Source organism: Kogia breviceps, chromosome 15 (assembly GCF_026419965.1).
Source record: "Kogia breviceps isolate mKogBre1 chromosome 15, mKogBre1 haplotype 1, whole genome shotgun sequence".
Lineage (NCBI taxonomy): Eukaryota > Metazoa > Chordata > Mammalia > Artiodactyla > Physeteridae > Kogia > Kogia breviceps.
This window is the reverse complement of record NC_081324.1, coordinates 60580666-60601948: the sequence shown is the minus strand read 5'-3', so window position 1 is coordinate 60601948 and position 21283 is coordinate 60580666. Positions and strand designations below refer to the sequence as shown.

The window sequence follows — 21283 nt, the reverse complement described above, 5'->3', positions numbered from 1 at the left end:
GGAATCTCTTCCTCAGATATTCACCCCAGGGCACCTTGACAGACAGACTCAAGGTGGTTCAACTGCAGGGGTGCTCCCACTGTTGCACTGCTGTAATATGGGAACAGCCCCAATGCCCACAAGCAGAGGATGGGTTACGTGAATCTGGGTGCTTCTATTCCAGGGAAGGTGCCACAGCTGTGATAAACAGTGAGGTAGCGCCATGTGTCGTGCATGCAGACTGTCCACACGGCCTGAAGGGAATGAGCATGGCTCATACTTACTGAGCGCTTACTGTGCCCCAGGTGAAACGCTTACACACATTCACCCATTTAATCTTCACGACAAGCCTGTGAGGGAAGGACTACCTGAGGGACGGTGCTCATTTAAAGCCAATTTTGCACCTTTTTAAGAAGTTGTAGACCTGACCATATCTCCTAAGAGCAAGGCCAGCCTCTCATAATCAGCACTCAAATTCAGAAAGTGTAACATTGATACAAATCATCTATGTAATATGTAGTTCATTCTCAGATTTCAGCGATTGTCCAATAATGTCCTTTATAGCAACTACCTTGCCAGTCCAGGGTCCTGCCATTGCATTTAGTTGTCGTGTTTCTTTAGTTTGGAACAATTTCTCAGCCTTTATCTTTCATGATGTTGGTAGTTTTGAAGAGTCAACTTGGTTTTATCTGTTTCCTCGTGATTTAATTCAGGTTTTGCTCCTTTCTCCCTCCCTCCCTCTTTGTGTGTGTGCGCGCGCACAGAGATGCTGTGTAAGTAATTCCGTGATTTTCTCAGTGCTTCATCTGAAAAGGCACCTGATGTCAGTTCTCCATCATTGGTGGTGGTAATTTGATCTTAACAGCTTGGTTAAGGTGTGATGTCTACCAGATTTCTCCACTTAAAGATTCTCTTCTTTTTTTTGTATCAAAAGTTGGTAAGAGAAGTGACTTGACGCTGGGGGATATCCCATTCCCAGACAAACATTCACCCATTAGTATTAGTGTGTGTAGATGATTCTTACCTGAATCAGTTACATTTCCTTGCTGGCTTTCTGCTTTTCAGAAGAGCTTGCCTTTCCTGTTTGTTGGTTTATTTGTTAAAATACTTAAAGCCCCAGATGTTAAGGTAACGCTTATAAATGATTAAATCTGTATGGTGTGTCTCGTTATCTTTCATTTTCTAAGATGTAAAAGACTTGGGAAACAAACAAACAAAAATTCGGCAAGTTTATTGTGGCCTTAGCATTATCAAGGGAAAGATTGGACGAGGACAGACCATCACTTTTTTGTTTTAGTGGATATTCCTAGAGGCTGTGTGGGGAATGGAAGGATGTTTTCATCAGGCTTGGTTAAAGTTAAGTTGTACAAATTAATCAGTTCTCCTGGGTGTAGTGCTTCTCAAAGGTGCTAATATGCTAATGGTCTTGTGAGTGTCTTAGGGGAGGATAAAGTGCTATTAAAAGACCTTGTCTCCGCAGGTGTCTCTGTGGACTACTTTCTCATTAACAAATGTTAATGAATAGGCATTCTTTTGGAGAAGCATTAGACCCCATTTTTTGGTTTTGTTTGTTTGTTTAGGTAATAAAAAGATTAGCAAGGCAAACTTTGTCTTCTGGGACTTTACCTGTGTTTGGGTTGTGGGGGGGAACAAAAGGAAAAATAAAGAAGAAAAAATAAAACACTGCGATTGCTGGTGGACTAAAGCGCAGGCCGCGGAAGACTGTGGGGAGTTCATAGGAGGAAGAGCTCTTCATCAGAAAGAGTAGGAAATAACTTCCTGGGTGGTATTTATAAGTAGGTGAGTTTAAGCTGAGATGAGGGTGAAGAGGGCAGACACGGAGCAGATGGGAAAGTGTGAGGCACCTGCAGAAAATGGCCCCCAGCCTAGGCTGTGTGCGGGGTTTGCGGGGGCAGATCAAGGGGGCCCTTGGATTACGGTGGGAGAGCGGTACCTTCATCCAGACGGGTGGGGGAGGGGAGGGAGGAAGGGCTTTCGGAAGGTGGAAGTGGTTCTGATTTGCAAACCGGGTTAGGATGAGGAGACTGGAGTAAGTGGATTGACCGTTTTGATAGTCGAGAGCATGGTCTTCAAACTTAATGACTGGATACCTTCTAAAATAATCTCGGAAACTTTCAGACATTTTCAAGTTTAAAGGTATTTTCAAAATGAAACTGTCATAATCACTTTTTTAAATGGAATATAAATGTAGCACTTCACACTGTCATCCATTTTCAAAAATTCAAGAATAAACTTTAAATTGGGAATTTTACATTGTTCTTTTCTCTTCTTGATCTTTCTATTTCCTGCACAAAATTTTACTTTAATATATTTTTATGCTTGCAGGTTTTATTGATCACCCTATCACGTTTCTTTGCACCAAAGATACAAGGAGAAATTGAAGTTTTTAATTTCCTGTGGCCATAAAAAAAACTTTAAAACTTTGTTTTCCTTATTAATACTCAGTTGATCAACCAGAATGTATTGCAAATTATGATAAACACTTGGTAAACAAAATTTTATTAAATAGGTGTCTGTTAATAAAATGGATGGAGCTTTTAAAAAGTAACATGTATTCATGGGTGAATATAATTTATTGCTAGAATAAGACAATATTTAGCATCAATTTCTACTTTTTATTTTAAGAGCTATAAGCCCAGAGAAATTTTGTTGACATAGATAAGTGGATGGAAAGGCCTTTACTAGTGATGCCACTAATTTCCTTGAACTTCTTCCAACTTATGTGTCAAAAATTTTTAAATTATTTTTAATGAGCTATCGGTCTTCCAATATTTTTGAAAGCAGAGGGTTGAAGAATGAAGAGCTGACTTGTAAAAGTATATATTACAGCCTTTAGAGAGTTGAACTCTTAACACTTCATCAGTGTTGCAGAGGTTCCCTTTGCTTTGCAGTGGAGGCTTTTCTGCATGGCGGCAGTGCAGCACTGCAGCTTTGAGGTCACGGGAGGTGGGACGTTGTGAAGGGAAAGCCTTCGATCCACAGCCCACGCACATTTTTGTGATGGAGTACTCCTGGAGGTTGGGGGCTGGTATAGCCCTTGGAGTTAGCTGCTTGATTGATTCCTCGGGAAAGCTTCATGTACCTTATGGGGTTCAAATACCCCAGTTTGCTCTAAGCAGACGATATCAGAGCCTCTGAATTAGGGTATTAGAAATTGAGAGGTGTGGGAATACAGAGTACTTCATAGAAGTAGAATTTCTAGTTCTTAGCGACTGATCAGATGTGGCCGCAAGAAAAGTGCCTTACAGAGTAACTGAAGGCCTCAAGTTTGAGAACTGCAGGTTACTGGGGAAGATGGTGGTAATCAGAAAGTCATGAGGAAGAACTGATTTTTTATAAGGTTGGTTTGGATAGTTTGGTTTTCAGAACACATGTGACATGGAGGTGCAGACTCTGAAGTACCTGCAAACCTGGCTGTGGGGGTCAGAGCAGGAGAACTTTGGGGTCCTCTGCACTGTGAATGGTAGTGGAAGCTGTGGCTTATTGAGGGGAGGAGAGGTGTGTGTGTGTGTGTGTGTGTGTGTGTGTGTGTACAATGTGTATAGGAGGACAAAGTTGGGGGAAAGAAACTACCTACACAGAAGGGTTAGAGAGAAGCAAGAATAGTCTAAAGAGGTAGAAAATATTCCAAGAGAATCCAAGAAAAGAGAATTTAAGACAAGGGTGTTGGATGGAGGAGTCAGCCTTGTCTCTAGTTTTGGCAGATGATTGTCGATCTTTGAGAAGAGTCACAAGAGTGAAAGAAATAGGACAGATTGCTTTTGTCTTGATGAGGAGGTGAGCTACAGCTTTAAGAAGTCTGATGAAAAGTCATTTTAGAGACTAGCAGGCTTAAGTTCTGGATTCAGTGTTTCAGGAAAAAGCCCAGGTGGTCAGAATGGCCCTTAATTACCTTGTGTTGCCCCTAAAGTGTGGTCCTGGCCACGTGTGCAGGGCCAGCAACCAGCCTTTCCTTTCCCTCCGTGTTGGAACGTCGTTTCTGTGGTTGAGTCCTCGGTGAGGGGGTTGGTGTTTATGACCGCGGTGGGAGAATCTCTGTTTAGACAGGGCGGTGAGGTGCTGTTCTGAGGCGTGCGTGAGAGCAGCTGAGCACCTCTGCGCCCCCTCCCGCTGCCCTCAAGCAGGTGTGCGGACAGGTGACCCCTCACGCTGCTCTTCCCGTGCTCCTGTGCTCATGTTCTTTTTTCCTGACCTAGCATCAAATGCATGTATAGTAGTAATACAGGAATGGTAGTAAGATAGGAATGGAAGGTGATTTTTTGAAGGTAGTTCTTGGGACTTGGAATAGAGGTTTGGGATGTCTGAGAGAAGTGTAAACTTTAAGAAGAGTAGGCTCAGAAGAAGTCTTGTTGAGTGAGCATGAAATTAGCATGAATGTGGAGCATATCTGAGCCTTGTTGATGGGGAGTAGGACAGCGGCTCGTGGTGCTGATGCAGGCAGAGCTAGAATTGCCTCCCTTGGGTGAGAAGTTGTGCTCCTGGGGGTGCCAAGGGCTTCCATGATGGTTAGGGGAACGAGGCGAGGCTGGCGGTGGTGCTCTCAGAATGCCATGCGCTGACCAGCAGGCGGCTCGGCTTGGGAGAGACACCATGATCTTTGCTTCTTTCTTAATTTTTTAAAAAAAGATGGTTTTAAGTAATACTTGATCATTTAAATCACATTTTATTATAACATAGTTGAATAAGTATCTCCGCTGCCCGGAATTGTCACTCAAAGGAGATAATGGTTGAATTTAACTCCATTGTTGCTTAGACAATCTCAAGCGCCAGTCCCAGTTACATGGCGGCAGTGCGATTTCTCCAGCCAGGTAGGAGGAGTTTGCAAAATGTCATAATATTACTCTGTTAAAAACTAGAAGGCTCAGTTGATTTTGGTTGGTCACCGTCCCCTCCTCCTCCTGCCTCACTTCTGTGTGAGCCCTGTGCCCCACGTGTCCTGAACAACTACTCATTTTCTAGACATGACTTGCTTTTCCTCGACTCCCTGTCTTTGGACTTCTCGGCTTAGGACGCCCTGTTCCACCCTCTGTCCTGCTTGGCAAACCTCATTGTATCTTCCCAGAATTGGCTGGGCTTTGAAGCCTTCTCTTGCTCACCAGGGCAGACCTAGAAGTGTAACAGTGGACAGCACACGTTGTGTGTATGTACTCTTACACCATGCATCTTTCTTGGTAGCATATTTTTGTCTGCATCTGTGCACACATGTACACGTGTGTACATAGATACATGCTTACAATTTCTGTCTAGTTTTTATATCTGTGTTCCCTGTTGAGTGCCTGGCATTTAAACAGTAGATGTGCCGTCCTTCTTGTTGAATGAAATGAATGAAAACATTTAAAAACACAGGGAAACCACAATGAGATTCTCTGTATCAGAAACAAATGAATTGGGAGTTCTAGGGAACATAGACGTACTAGCCCTGACACCGTGTTAGGTGCGTTATATATGTTATCTTTGTCTGTGTGTCTTAAAGTCTTGACAACAAGCAAGTATTTTACATGTGAGGAAATGGAGCCAAATTAATTAATTACTTGCATTAAGTCCACATGCATAGTTCACAAGGAGCAGAACATGAGATTTGGACCCAGATCTGTCTTAACTTTAAAAAGCTTCTGTCCTTTCCACATCACTGTCGCTATAACTGTGTAGTGATTAATCATCTTTAAAATTTCAAATGAGTCCAACTTTTAAATTTTTACATTTTAGACGCTGTTTTCCTTAAATTTAAAGGAATGGGATGTTGGTTTCTATGGCTCTGGGTTTCTGCTGGAGCTAGTGGTGTGGGGAGTGGAAAGTGGATGGAGTCCTTCCTGAAATGCAGGGCTGACTCTCTGTCTTCTGCTGCATGGTCTCTTACCTTCATGCGAAGGGGGGGATTCAGTTTTACAAGTAACAGATAAATGTCCTTGTTTTATCATTTCTTTCTCTTGTCCTGTTTTTCTGGATGTTCTCTTTAATTTGCATTGTAACACATTTGATTCTTGTCCTGATTTGGAACTGGAAGGATCTATTGAGTCTGATTTGAGACAAGATCGGCTAACCCTACAGTACAAGACTTCAGTTCGTATCCCAGGTTTCTATTTCAGTTAGGAATTCTGTTAGAATTCACTAAAAAACACAAGATTTCATTGACACTTTTGTCATTTAGCTTCTTCATGGAAGCTTTTATAACTAAATATTAAATTTTGAAAAATGAGGGTTTCCTACGTAAGTGTGGGAATTCTGTCTCATGTTGACCTTTTAGGTCATCTTCCTTTTTCCTTTCCATCCTGGTCCCCCTTCAGCTACCCAAGACAGTAAATTTACAGGGGAATAGGGAGAACTGGAATTTGGGAAGCATAGATATAATTTGAAAAAACATTTCAAGTGATCATTGTTTTCATTGCTTTTAAGTCATTTTGAAATTTCAAATAACACTAAAAGCTGACATGCTTGCTTCATTTCATCAGTGTAGGAAATTGGATTTTTAAAGCTGTGAACACTGTAAGGGGCTCTTGCTGCTGTAACGTCCAAGAATCCAGAATCAACTTAGTGACCCAGAAAGGAGAGGCACTGGGGCACAGGTCGGGTGATGAAAGGTCGCTCTTCATGTTCTGTAATGCTCCTTGTCTTCATCTATTTTGTCTGGTAATAAAATAGCCACTCTGGCTTTCTTATGCTTACCGTTTCATGTTTTATCTCTCTCCTTTTTGTAATCCTTTTCTTTCAACCCATGGGTTGAAATTTTGACTTCAAAAATGTGTTTCTGGTAGACAGACTATAGTTGAGTAACAACTGTAGTTGTTACTTTGTTATTAGTTTGGGATTCTCTACCTTTTGACTTAAATGTTTAGTCCATTTATAAGTAATGTAATTATTGATCTGGTTGCTTATTTCTATTTGTCTTTTTTTTTTTCTCAGTTGCTCCTTTTGTGACTTTCTTTGGGATTAACTCAGTATTTTTTAGCATTCCATTTTAACTCTCGGTTGGCTTTCTCGCCATCTTTTCTTGCATGTTTTAGAGAGTACTCCTAAGGATTGTGATTTGCATCTTTAATTTACCATAATCTATTTAAAATTAATGTACTACTTTGCATAATCTATATGATTCTTGTAGCAGTATAGCTGTGTTTACTCCCTCTGTTTAGTCTTTTTTATCTGAGGATGTTATTGACTGTACCATCATTTATGCTGTAGGATTTTTCTTTCTTAGTGGTGATAGTTTTTATGGATTGTTTTTGTGTTTCTCCTTCTTGTAACCTGTGGTAGGCATTTGTAGGGTGGCTGGGTAAGACTTAGGTATGCAGTCTGTAGCCATGGTAATCACATCCTTGCTGCCTCCATAGATATGAAATGCAGAGCCATTTACTCCAATCAAGAATTTTTTTAAATTAATTGATTTTTGGCTGCGTTGGATCTTCGCTGTTGCACACGGGCTTTCTCTAGTTGTGGTGAGTGGGGGCTACTCTCTGTTGCAGTGCGAGGGCTGCTCATTGCGGTGGCTTCTCTTGTTGTGGACCATGGGCTCTAGGCGTGCGGGCTTCAGTAGTTGTGGCTTGCAGGCTCTAGAGCGCAGGCTCGGTAGTTGTGGCACACGGACTTAGCTGCTCCGCGGCATGTGGGATCTTCCTGGACCAGGGCTCAAACCTGTGTCCCCTGCATTGGCTGGTGGATTCTTAACCACTGTGCTGCCAGGAAAGTCCCAGTCCAATCAAGAGTTGATGAGGAAATCCTGAATTTGGAGAGGATGATTCAAGACAAAACGGTTCCACAGTTATTGGCAGGAGGCAACAGTTCTGGGAAATAGAAATGCACCTTTGTCCCCAGTGCCTTGCTGGAGTGGAACACTCCCTTTTGTACAGAAATAATTGTCAACCATAATGGGTAGAGTGGTAACGTAAGTGGAAGCAAAATATGCTTTGTTACCTTCTCAGCATATGTTTCTTGAATACAGTTGTTCAGCAATCTGCATTTGAGCTAGTTGTGGGTATTTATTATAAATGATTTCTCCTGGGCCTCACTCCAGACCTGCACAATCAGGATCTGAATATGAGATCTGGGGTCTGAATTTTAGGGTAAGTGCTCCAAGCTTGTCTTAAACACAGCAATGTTAGACTGTCACTGCTCTAGGACTCTTCCCAAAAGCCCCTGACTTTTTATGGACCTGAATCAGTACTATTAATGTTTATCTTCAAGATCAACAAGCGTGCGACTGATGAAACAGTTTGGTCATAGTCATAGAATTCTAGAGCCTGCATAAAGGTGCCTTTGAGGTCATGCCAGCTCAACAGTCTTAGAGGAGGAAATAGGTCAAATGAGAGCGTCTGGGTGGTTTTTACAACTCTGATTCATAATATATAAGGTACTTTGCTATGAACTGTAGATCAGAATAACCTGTTAAAACTTTTCTGTACTATGTAAGGAATTATTTTCATGTTAGGTGTTATTTTTAATCCAGTTTGACAATCTCTGCCTTTAAGTGGGGCTACTTAGAGCATTTACACTTAATGTGATTATTGATATGGTTTGGTTTTCCTCTCTCATCTTGCTATTTCCCATCTGTTTGTCCCATCTTTTCCTTTTTCCTTTTATCCTCTTTTTCTGCTTTCTTTTGGGTTCAGTATTTTTTATGATTCCATTTTATGGCCTTTATTGGCTTATTAGCTATATGTTTTGGGTGGGTTTTTTGGGGGGTGTTTAGTAGTTTCTGTAGAGTTTATAATTAATATGTGCCTTTGACTTATTAGTGTCTACTTTCACGTAATATGTATAAAAGAACTTTAGGACAATACACCTCCCTGTTATTCTGCCTTTGTGCTATTGTAATCATATATTTTACTTCTACACATGTTATAAACCCCACAATACATTTTTTTCTTTATTTTACAGTACATACTTTTGCCTTAAACAGTTAATTATCTTTTAAAGAGATGTTTTTACATAAGAAGAGGCTTTTGTGTTTGCCTACCTATTCACTATTTCTGCTAGTCTTCATTCCTTTGTAAAGATCCAGATTTCCATCTGGTATAATTTTCTTAATGTTTCTTGTAGTGTAGGTCTGCTGCGGGTGATGTTTGTCAGCTTTTGTATGTCAGAAAAAGTCTTTATTTCACCTTTGTGTTTGAAAGACATGAATTTCAAAGATATTTGAACAATTTCAGTTTACTGGGTATAGAGGTGTAGGTTGACTTTTTTTTTTTTCTTTCAGTCCTTTAAAGATGTTGCTCTTCTGTCTCTGGCTTCTCATCTGGCATTCTTTCTGATGAGATGGCTGCTGTCATTGTTGTCTTTGTTCTGTATATAATGTGAGTTGTTCTCTGACTGCCTTGCAGAATTAACTGTCAGTGTTTGACAGTTCATTTATTTACAAGTTGTTAGTGTTCTGGTTGAACGTGTAAGTTCTCAGGTCTGTGTGATCACTCTTTTCTGATCACTCTGTTCCTTGATCACCCCAGACTGAGTTTCTACTGACCCCTGTGCTTCTAGGGGCAGTCAGAACATATCTGTAGAAAAGAAGAAGAAGCATCCGTCAGTCATTTGTGGCTTCCGAACCGATTCTGAGATTCTCTTGTGACTTTCTGTACCACTCCAAAAACAATACAGGGCAGTTTTCCTTGTGCTGCTTCGGAGAGGCAGGGGTACCTTTTAGTGTGACAGTGTTACAAGGAGTATTTCTGATGTCTCTGATAGTTGGTGTGGATGACTGCAGCTCAGAGTCTGATGTGATTGTTGTACCTTCAGCCCTGGACTTTGTCTCACAAGATGACATGTTGACGCCCCTGGGGAGACTGGACAAGTATGCTGCGAGTGAGAACGTATTTAACAGGTATGTGCGTGTGCTTTCCATTAAGGTGGAAGCACAAGTGTGCCTTTTATTGCATGAATTTCAGTAAACAGAAGTATCCAGTTGAAAGTAGACGTCATTACCGCATGGTCTGAGTCACCCAGCTTCACTGCTGGTCACAGCCGTGGCTGCCTTTACAGTCTTTCGCTCCTCCGTCCTGTGAGCAGGGAGCAGTCCTTGGCTTTTTGGCAAAAACAAAACAAACAAACAAACTGCTTTTTTGCTATTAAGCATAATTTTAATGTTCATTAAAGTGGCTGCTGAGGCGTCAGCTCCTCCTCCAGCAGGTGGTGGTGTGGGCCAGCTGTGGGCCAGGTGACTGGCGGCCAAGGGGCAAGGGACACGGCAGTGACCAGAGCTCACACTCTCCCTAATCCACTGTTTCTCCACCTAGGGCCCCCAGACCACCTGTATCAGACTTCTCAGGGAAATCTCAAAGTCTTTGCTAATAAAATTGTTTGAGTATAGATGTATAAAACTCATTGAGTAAAATATGTAAAGATAACGTTTTATATAATGAAGAATCATTGTACTTTCCCATATTTATGATAATTGAAGGTAGCTACTTAAACCAAATTTTCAGTGACCTTAGAAATTTGTCAGATCAGATAAAGGTGAAACATATTTTGGTAAATATTCAGTCTCATCTTGTTAAAATAAAATCCATACTGGCATTTGTCACTTGGGGAATTAGGGACTTAATATGTTATAAAATGTATTGAGAAAAATTTTCTTTTAAACTGTATGGATTCTGCCTTTTAAAGTTCTAAATACTAACTATTCTTTTCCTGTGTAGACAAATGGTGGCCCGGAGTCTGCTGGACACACTGAGGGAAGTCTGCGATGATGAGAGAGATTGTATTGCTGTTTTGGAAAGAATTAGCAGATTAGCTGATGATTCAGGTATATATTTATGCAGAGAAAGGTTTCTTTTACTAAATTATGTTTCTAAAAACTAATGAAAAACTTGGTGTAATGTGAGATTTCTTTGAAATATTTCCCAAGTAAATTATCAAACCCATCAGTAAGAAGAAAATAAAAACCTGTTACTAAGATCCAGACATTTTATAGTAGGCCCATTTAGTTTAACTTTGAAAATTTCTCGTAAGAAAAAACTAAGAACATTGTTTTGCATCATGTACATTAATACTATTTTAGTATTAATAAATTCTTTTGAAAAATAATTTTGAATAAATTAAAAGGATGGAGTGGGCTGTAAATTTTTTGGCAAATATAAAATGCATTCTTATAAAAAATGTTTATCACCCCTTGTAAAACTAAGGCTGTTTGTCTCTAAAGTGAAAAGAGGAGGAGAGTCTGCTTAAGAAAGAGGTAGACTTGTTTTGAGGCTTAGAATATGGTTTATTACATTTTTTAAAAATATTTTTTATGGTGGTAAAACATATATAAAATGTACCATTTTAACTTAATATTGTTTTGAGCATATTTTTATGTTTGATTTTAGAAACGATTCAAAAATCGAATAAAATTTTTTTTCTTAAATCCATGACCTCTTTATTAAAATGTATTATTTTTCAATTTATCAAACTTGGCATGGCAACAATTCTCATCCTTTAATTTTCAGATGAGCTCATCTTTTGGTAAGCAACTCATTTTATGGGAATATGTTTACTATTTATGTAAGCCTTAAATGTTTTTTATTTTCTTATAGAAAAAAACATTAGTAAGCTTCCTAATATTCTGTCTCATTATGATGTTCTGTGTACATAATTGCTCATGTATATGCTTGTTCCAGAATGGTTTTAGGAGGTTCTCATCAATTATGATTTTTACTTATAATTTATTTTTAGATTTGGCAGAGATAAACAATTTAACTTAAAATTTTGGCACTATTGCATTCCATTGTGTTCATTACTTTCACAGTAGAGATATAGATATTCTTTAAGGTGGAATTTGTGTTTTTTTTCTTCCACCTGTTTACCAACTACAGTGCTGTTCTTTACATATATTCTATATGTGTTTTAAAATATATCTCAAGTTGTTGAGTTCCTGATAAATATCTCTCTTGACATTTACACTTTGAATTCATTCAGTAAACGTGAAAACAGTGCCTACTCTATGCCAGGTTCTAGTTTAAATGCTGGAGCCTCACTGAGATGAGTAAAAATCCCTGTCATCAAATTAACAGTTTAACAAATGCAACTGACATACTAAGTAAATTATACCAGGGAGGGTTGGGGCCGGCTCTGGACAGTTGGTGGCATTTGAATTGGGTTTGATGGGGAGGGAGGGGAGGAGGGGGCTCGGGAGAGGAAAGGACAGGTGTAGAGGTTTGGGGCGCTCAGGACAGTGGCCCGTTTGGCCAACAGTGAGTTTACTGGGCCTACAGTTTAGAAGAATGAGACTTAAATAAGGTGGTTGAGGGCCAGATTGTAAAGATTTATACTGTGTCAAGCTTTAGAGTTTGCTTTGTTTGCGATTTAGAACAGAAACACAGCGGTGTGGATTGACTTGAGGAAAAGATGGGTGATGGAAGGCTGGTTGGGAGACTCCTCTGACTGTTAGGAGTAGTTTGGGAGGAATGGAAGGGCCGGAGGGGTTTCAGAGTCACTGTGATGGTAGCTTCCATGAATTTGAGGATTCTTGTCTCTCCATCAGATATGGGAAAGTTGCAGTCTTTAATATTTTTAATATTACCTCTCCTCCACCCCAAACTCCTTTGTTTTCATTTTTTAAGTTTACTTTTGTTTGAGTATATGTTTTGTTCATGGTTCAAAATATAGAACTCCTGTTAGACACATCTGTTGTCTATAATGAAGTCTTTATAAAGTGAAATTAGCTGGTCTTAATTAATTTGGGGGTTTTGTTTGCCTTGAAAGGGCTTCCCACCTCAAGATTCAAATTTTTTCTTTTTTTGGCCACACCCCACAGCTTGCAGGATCTTAGTTCCCCAACCAGGGATCGAACCTGTGTCCCCGTGCAGTGAAAGCACGGAGCCCTAACCACTAGACTGTCAGGGAATTCCCTAAACATTTTTTTTTAATGTTGTCTTTTTTTTTTTTTTTTTTAAGAAGTTGAATATTTTATTATTAAACTTTCTTATTTTCCTGCAAGGCTGTTGCTTCACTGTATAAAAATAGCACCAGCAAACACAGTATATTGCAAAATTAAGATAGTAATGTTCTTCACTAGACACTATACAACTAACAAACTTTTCTCCACTGTCATTTATTTCCAGTGGTAAATTCATTGAGTATTTTGACCCAAATCCAGGGATGGCTGTAAGCAAGTTACAGTATTATATACGGTTAAGATAACAATGTTATCCTTGAATTACATAATTTTTATAACTAGCTTTACCACAGATAATTTCAGGAATTCTGAGTATTATAACTGGAGACTAGCCTAAAAACCACAGGGTGTTGTGAAAAAGATGCATAGTGTTTATGTGAAATCATTAGCAAGTTAAGGGGTATTTTCTTCAGGCAACATTGTTGCAAGTAGTTTCTTTTGCTAAAAGTTGCTTTTAAAAATCTATCCACCACTAATTTAAGACAACTATGCTAGATTAAGTTGTTTTAAACTAGTTTATTTAGGGGTTCCATTTTCACTCCTCAATAGATTTTATGTATTTCTCATATGCTTCTTCACTCATTAGTTCATCTAGTTCTGAAGGGTTACTGAGTGTCATCTTGATCGGCCAGTCATCTTCATAACAAGATTTGTGACAAGTCCTGGATTTTCTGCTAGAGCTTCATTAATTTCAGTTACTTCACCTGATAGAGGAGAATAGAGTTACTAGCAGCTTTCACACTTTCCAAAGCACCAAATTCCTCTTGTTTGTTCAATTTTGTCCCAACTTCAGGCAGACTACAGTAAACATCTCCCAAAGCTTCCTGTGCAAAATTGCTGATTCCCACTGTTCCAACACCGTTTTCTGTTGTTACCCATTCATGTTTGTCTGTGAATTTACAACCCGACAGCAGAATGGGGCCGGTGCACAGCGCCCGGACGGTGCCTGCCTGCAGTCCCCAGGGCCATGGCGGGCAGGGCGCGTTGGGCGCAGAGATGGCGCTCAGGCTGCAGACCACAGCCCACACGCTCCGCGCCACTCGCAGCGCCATGTTCGCAGGGTTGCAGAGGGTCTCCGCGCAGCATCTAGAGCACCCCCGGGCGGGGAGGGGAGGGGGCGGCCCCGGGCCGGAGCTAAATGTCTTTTAGTGCCTTTTTTTTTTTTTTTTTAAAGATGAGCATTTTTAAAAAATGAACTAAGTATTCATATCCTTTGCCATTTAAAAAATAATTTTTTAAATTTTTGGCTGAGTTAGGTCTTCGTTGCTGCACATGGACTTTCTCTAGTTGTGGTGAGCAGGGGCTACTCTTTGTTGCGGTGCTTGGACTTCTCATTGTGGTGGTTTCCCTTGTTGTGGAGCACAGGCTCTAGGCACGCGGGCTTCAGTAGTTGTGGCATGTAGTCTCAGTAGTTGTGGCACACAGGCTTAGTTGCTCCGTGACATGTGGGATCTTCCCAGACCAGGGCTCGAACCCGTGTCCCCTGCATTGGCAGGCGGATTCTTAACCACTGCGCCACCGCGGAAGTCCTGTCTTTTAGTTAGTGTTTTTGATCTTTAAAAAAGAAAACATTTGGAACTTTGATTCACGTAGAATTTATGTATAGAGAGCAGTATAGGAATCTTATCTTTTTTTCTCACATAACCTGCCAACTTTCCTACCATTACCTATGGAACAGTTGATGTTTTTGAAATGCCATATCTGTCACATTTAAATTTGCCGTATTTGGGTCTTTTCACATTTTTTTTGTTTTTTTAAATCTGTTGGTTTCCTTTAGCATTCACTGACCCTTTATCATCTTAGTTAAGTCTAACTGTAAACCCTCCAACTGGCTGGCTGCATTTAGATTAGGACCCAGTCCTTACGGCTTGTCCTGGGGACTCTGAACTAGCAGAGTTTGAAGATGATGCCGTGTTGTAGTTGATGTGAATTCAGGTGAAGAGATCCGGTCCTCACAGGAAGTATTGCAGGCCCTGAGGACAGAAGCTGGATTGGGGTCAACCTCGCCATGACTGTGAAAAGGATCGCAGGCTGCAGAGCATTTTCTAAGCACTCGTGATGTGATGCGAGGTGAAGGGTCCAGAGCTTTCCTGAGGATTCCCCTGCCCGGCAAGGATCTGGTTCTGGGGAGGGTGCTTCAGCTCACCTTTCTGTTATTTCCATAGAACCAACTGTGAGAGCAGAGCTGATGGAGCAGGTGCCTCACATTGCCTTGTTTTGTCAAGAAAACCGGCCTGCGATCCCGTACGCTTTTTCCAAGTACTTGCTACCCATTGTGGTTAGATATCTCGCAGATCAGAATAACCAGGTAGGAGGGCCCTGCCCACATTCTTACAGAAATGGGTGTAGTCTGGGGTACTTCTGGCGGCCTACTGGGTGGTCTCATTGGGATGTTCCTTCCTCTTTGACTTTGTTATTTTGTTTTTCCAAATGAGACTGTGGAGAGTCTGGGAGGTCACAGCAATAGACAGCGCCTAGTGGCTACTGCTCACCCGCTGCCCTCCCAGGTGGCCCTCAAAAAGGTTGGCGCTTGGAGACCTCTTTTCCAAGAATGGCTTTTCTGTTCCACTTCATCTGTTACAGCACAACCTACCAAGTTCTAAGTTCTGTCTTTGCAGAATAACCACAGATTTTTATTGGCAAGGTTTTGCAAGTTGTGAACCCCTTCTAGTTGGGTGAGGAGTCCTCAGATTGGTGAAATTCAAGTGTTAAGTTTTGTTACACTGTGTGTGTACTTGGTTTACTTGTCTTTTTTCCTAGGTCAGGAAAACGAGTCAGGCGGCCTTGCTGGCCCTGCTGGAGCAGGAGTTAATTGAGCGGTTTGATGTGGAGACCAAAGTGTGCCCCGTCCTCGTAGAGCTGACCGCCCCCGACAGCAATGACGACGTGAAGACAGAAGCTGTGGCTGTAAGTAGAGCTCAGCAAGAATTAGTCACTGGCTTGACCGATAGGAGGCGCTTGTTTTTTTTTGTTTGTTTGTTTGTTTGTTTGTTTTTTTTAATTTTTGTGGTATGTGGGCCTCTCACTGTTGTGGCCTCTCCCGTTGCAGAGCACAGGCTCCGGACGCGCAGGCTCAGCGGCCATGGTTCACGGGCCCAGCCGCTCCGCGGCATGTGGGATCTTCCCAGACCGGGGCACGAACCCGCGTCCCCTGCATCAGCAGGCGGACTCTCAACCACTGCGCCACCAGGGAAGCCCGAGGCGCTTGTTAAATATGACGCTGCATTACACGTTTGTAGGGTTGACACATACTGGGTCTCAGAGTAGCCACAAATCATTACATTTGAAATGTAATGCTGGGCTAGAAAGGGACATGGCTTCCAAGGGAAAAGGTGTCTTTTCTTGGGGCCCCATGCTGTGCAGAAGCACTTGGGAATTCGATGGCTGTTATCACTGGGCTCTGAGAAAGCAAGATACACAGCAAGAAAATAATAAATTAACTGTAAATTCATTATCAAAATGAAAAATAAGATGGCAAAAATAACCAGTGGAATTTTAAAAACCCTGTATTGAATGAAGAAACATTTGAGCTCCTCGAATTGCTGTCGAGCACTTTTCTAGGCACCAAGCACAGTAGGCAAAAGGGGGATGCTGCTCGGCTACGTACTTGACAGTGTGGTCTTTGCAGGAAGGAATATACGATATAAATTATGATTATTAGAAAAATACACAGATTAAGTCATTATGCACATAATAAAGTCGAGTATTATAGTGAGTTTTTTGTGTTTTGGACATGGTTAGCAAATATTTTGATTATTTGAGAGCCATCATAGGTAGGGTACGAATTACATATAGCAATATCTGTTATAATTCACACCTATGGTTCCTCAGTTCAGAAAGTAAGAATTCTTATAATAAAATAGAAAAGTGATAAATCCATCTGAAAATTTATTCAAATCTATTTGGATAGTGAGAGTTTGCTATTTAAACCTAATATAATTGCATTTTTGTTGACATGAAAAAAGTTACACTAAAAATAATTTTATAGTGCTTCTGGATCATTCGTAGGATGAATTAAATTTTCTCTCTAGTTCCTTTCCGTTGGAAATTCCATTATTTTATTTTTAGATACTCAGGTATCAGTTAATAAATTTAGAAATTTTTCAGTAATACCATTTTTATTGAAGTGAAATTCACATAATATAAAATTAACCATTTTAAAGTTTACAATTAAGTAGCATTTAGTACATTCATAATGTTGTACAAAGCACTACCTCTGTCAGGTTCCAAAACTTGATTTTTTTTTTTTTTTTAATTTCACAAGCTTCTCAATAAAAAGGAAATCAGTTTTGGCATAAATGTTGGTTTATATTGAGCAGAGTTTAACTTGCTTATTATAATTTTTGACGGGTTTTAAGAATAGTAAAACATTATAATTATAATAAAAGGCTATATCCAGCGCTAGTGTGAAACCTGTGATTCTCTCACAATTGGTTTGTGTTAACTTTGCTATGTTTGGCATTCCCTCCCTTCCCAGTTGTTTGTTTTGGGAATAATTCATTCTAAGAAATTTAATTATGCTAGATCATTGATACTGTGTATGTATCTTTGGATCGTTAACTCAGGCTTGGAGATGCCTAGAAACAGTCTGGAGTCAAGAAACAACACTGCTTTGGGGATTGGGGGATGTCAGTGTCACCTGCCACTCTGAGGAGGCCAGGGCTCTGATAGGGATGGTGCCAGCCTAACAATGCATGGGCAGATCTCCATTTATGTAGGTCTTTTCTTCATTTCATCAATGTTTGGTTGTTTTCAGTAGACAGAGCATGTGTGTGTTTTGTTAGATTTCATGTTTTTTTAACACTGTTGTGAATGATACTGTTTTTAAACGTTTTCAGTTCGTTGCTAATTTATAGAAGTACATTTGTTTTTTTTATTTTGTCATATGTCCTGCAAACTTCCTAAACTCACGTATTTGTTCCAATGGCTTCTTTGTAGATTCTTTGGGATTTTGTCTGTAGACAGTCATGCATTTATGAATAGAGTTTTCTTTTCTTTCCAACCGGATGCCTTTGCTTCTTGTCACATTTGCATGGGCCAGGAGTAGATGTAATAGATAAATGACGACAGTCAGATTTCTTTATATTCTAACTGCGTGGGGGCAGATATTTAAATACGTTGGGCTGGTTTTCAAACGGTTCATCCTTACTTTGCCCAGAACTGTGTTATCTGAATCATGTGCATATCAGATCTGTGTCCTTGTCTCCCTTGGAACCCAGGCTTTGCAGAGTAAGGATGTGGTCCCCACATGCGTGAGTTTCAGAGAAAACGGTACTTTGCAAGATGAGGACTGCCTCTGTACAGTCCTTTCTTAGCAATGCAGATACACTAAATCCAGATCCTTCTTGTGGATAATCTTCTGAAAACTCACCATTTATTCTCTTATTGGGAAAATATAGGTTGGTTTTTTTTTTTTTTTTAGTTTTAAATTTATTAGGCAAAATGATTAATAAGTTTGAAACACTAGGTAAAAACGCAATTTTTAGGATTTTCTCAGGGTTTATTGTACCTTTAATAGTTATCGGTTGATTTTTTTTTTTTTTTTTTTTTTTTTTTTGGTGGTACGTGGGCCTCTCACTGTTGTGGCCTCTCCCATTGCGGAGCACAGGCTCCGGACGCACAGGCTCAGCGGCCAGGGCTCACGGACCTAGCCGCTCCACGGCATGTGGGATCCTCCCAGACCAGGGCTCGAACCCGTGTCCCCTGCATCAGCAGGCGGGCTCTCAACCACTGCGCCACCAGGGAAGCCCCTATCAGTTGATTTTAATGGTAGTAGTTAACATCTGGTTTTCTGTCTTCAACTTAGATAAATAAGATGAATTTTTTGTGATGTATGCAGTATAATGATATCATATCATTTTATACTTCCTTAAATTATATACTTTTAATAAATTAGCAAACTGGAAGAGTCTTAGTTTGAAGATATATTCAGTGTGGTTTTGTTCTTATTTATTTTAGATAATGTGCAAAATGGCTCCCATGGTTGGGAAGGACATCACAGAGCGTCTTATCCTCCCTAGGTTTTGTGAGATGTGCTGTGATTGCAGAATGTTTCATGTTCGAAAGGTATTTTTGTTGTTTAAGAATACATGGTTCTAGTGGTTACCATATTGATCTGTGAAATTTTAAAAATTATTTTTAAAGAACGCTGTAATATTTTGAAATGTCAGTGATGCTTTTGTTGTCAGGTCTGTGCTGCCAATTTTGGAGATATTTGCAGCGTAGTTGGCCAGCAAGCTACTGAGGAAATGTTGGTAAGTATTGCAGAAATTAACTGAGGAGTCTGGACTCGCCCGGTGGTCCAGTGGTTAAGACTCCACGCTTCCAGTGCCGGGGGAGCGGGTTTGATCCTTGGTCAGGGAAGTTCTGCATGCCGAGCAGTGCGGCAAAAACAAACAAACAAACGAAAAAAACAACTAAGGAGAAAGCAGTGCTTTACAAAGTAGCACGTGAAGTTTGAAATACATATAGTTATCCCCAAAGTGTATTAATATTGGCTTGGCCAAAAAGTTAGTTCGGGTTTTCTGTAATATTACAGAAAAACCTGAATGACCTTTTTCGCCAACCTAATACAATTCCATGGATGTAAACCAGAAAGATAATATGACTTTAAGAGTTTAAATTTCTGTAATCTGGGCACTTGAATTGTGTTTTGTTAAGGATGGTTTGTTAAAAATGCAGATGTGTTAAGAACCATTGATCCCTTTTTAACTCCCATTTCTGTAAAATCAGTTCATATTTATTCAAATGAATCTTTAATTTTATTGCAACCCTCAAGTATTTTAGTGACAGGTTAAATTTACAGCATGTGATTTTTAAATGGTTAGTTCCTGGGATAAAAAACGCTTAATGTCCAAGTTAATGTACTTGAAGAGTTTCTGAAACCATCTGTTATTCAGAATAATTAACTTTAAGTACAAGCTCTTGGATGACATTTAAGCTGTACGTGTTGGGAGCATTTTTGATCTTCCATAGTCAGTAGTGGAATGAATTGGGTGTGATTTATTTAAAACTGCTAAGTATTAATATTAAATGGGTCTTCTAAATTTCATTAAGAAGATCTAATGTTTTAAATGCTGTGAAAGCAGAAAATGAAGTAAAAGTAACTCCTGAAGCCTGCTGTGTGTCTGCCTAACGGAAACACCATCCTCCTCACACAGCTGCCCAGGTTTTTCCAGCTTTGTTCCGATAACGTGTGGGGAGTCCGCAAGGCCTGTGCTGAGTGCTTCATGGCGGTTTCTTGTGCAACATGTCAAGAAATTCGACGGACTAAATTATCAGCACTATTTATTAATTTGATCAGTGATCCTTCACGTTGGGTAAGGTTTTGTTTAATTATCATTTTTGTAAAAGAATGCATTTACAGAAGACGTGATTTTGATTTCATAATTTAAGAAATAATTTATCATTTAAGGTATGTTATTGCTAATACTTTCAGGAGTAGACAGTAGGCTACTATATATTAACTTTTTTTTTTTAACTGGATGAAATTTCTTCCCATTGCGGAGCACAGGCTCCGGACGCACACGCTCAGCGGCCATGGCTCACGGGCCCAGCCGCTCCGCGGCATGTGGGATCTTCCCGGACCGGGGCACGAACCCGTGTCCCCTGCATCGGCAGGCGGATTCTCAACCACTGCGCCACCAGGGAAGCCCTGGATGAAATTTCTTTTCCATGCAAATGTTTTATAGGGTCTCATACCCACATTCTCATGGTTTAAATATTCAAGCCAAGATTAAAAATTTTAAAGTAAAAAGGAGAAAATAATTGATGGGGAACTGTAAATCCTAGCTGAAGAAGGATTTATGTTTTATTCCTGTCCTTTTATTCTTCTTAGGTTCGGCAAGCAGCTTTTCAGTCTCTGGGACCTTTCATATCTACTTTTGCTAATCCATCTAGCTCAGGCCAGTATTTTAAAGAAGAAAACAAAAGTTCAGAAGATACATCAGTAGAAGACAAAAATAGGTATGATTTTTTAAAACTTTGCTTTCCAGTTTTACTGCTTGTGAGCATTTTTTTCATTTTCACTATTTTTATAATGTTATTTTTGGAGAGTTTACTATTTCTCTTGATTACAGAAATGGGTAAATATTTTAATAGAATTTTATTTTAAATTTGTTAAACATCTCTGGTTAATTACATATTTAAATGAGAAGATGAAGGTACACATAACATAGTTAGCTTGGTGCTGGACATATAGAAAGCTGTAGTGATAGATTTGAGAATAACTTTTGTGTAAGTTTATTTAATAAATAATTTACCTAGTAAACCATCTGTTAACATTTAGAATGTATAAAGTAATGGTTATACAATTTAAAGGGAGTAAGGAGTTTTTTGAATAAGAAGTAAAACCTAATTTAGGAATATGCATTACTGTATAGTCAGTTTTTTACTGTTATTTTCCTTTTTAGTCAGTTAATTTTATTG

General features: G+C 39.8%; 1 protein-coding gene and 1 pseudogene across 4 annotated transcripts in view; one reads left to right on the top strand and one right to left on the bottom strand.

The window, feature by feature from the left end:
* The window catches only part of PPP4R1 (protein phosphatase 4 regulatory subunit 1), a 62170-nt gene that overhangs the window by 8401 nt on the left and 32486 nt on the right, over positions 1-21283 (top strand). Inside the window, exons 3-10 of one of the 4 annotated variants that reach the window (XM_059041259.2) lie at positions 9721-9805; positions 10620-10726; positions 15022-15164; positions 15617-15763; positions 18815-18922; positions 19045-19110; positions 20017-20175; positions 20694-20821. In XM_059041259.2, the coding sequence (XP_058897242.1) occupies positions 9721-9805; positions 10620-10726; positions 15022-15164; positions 15617-15763; positions 18815-18922; positions 19045-19110; positions 20017-20175; positions 20694-20821 (943 nt within the window). Of the gene's footprint in view, positions 1-9669; positions 9806-10619; positions 10727-15021; positions 15165-15616; positions 15764-18814; positions 18923-19044; positions 19111-20016; positions 20176-20693; positions 20822-21283 lie in introns of all 4 variants that reach the window. The other 3 variants (XM_059041257.2, XM_067014506.1, XM_067014507.1) reach the window with 3 other exon arrangements.
* LOC131742895 (glycine cleavage system H protein, mitochondrial-like) lies at positions 13374-13935 on the bottom strand (annotated as a pseudogene).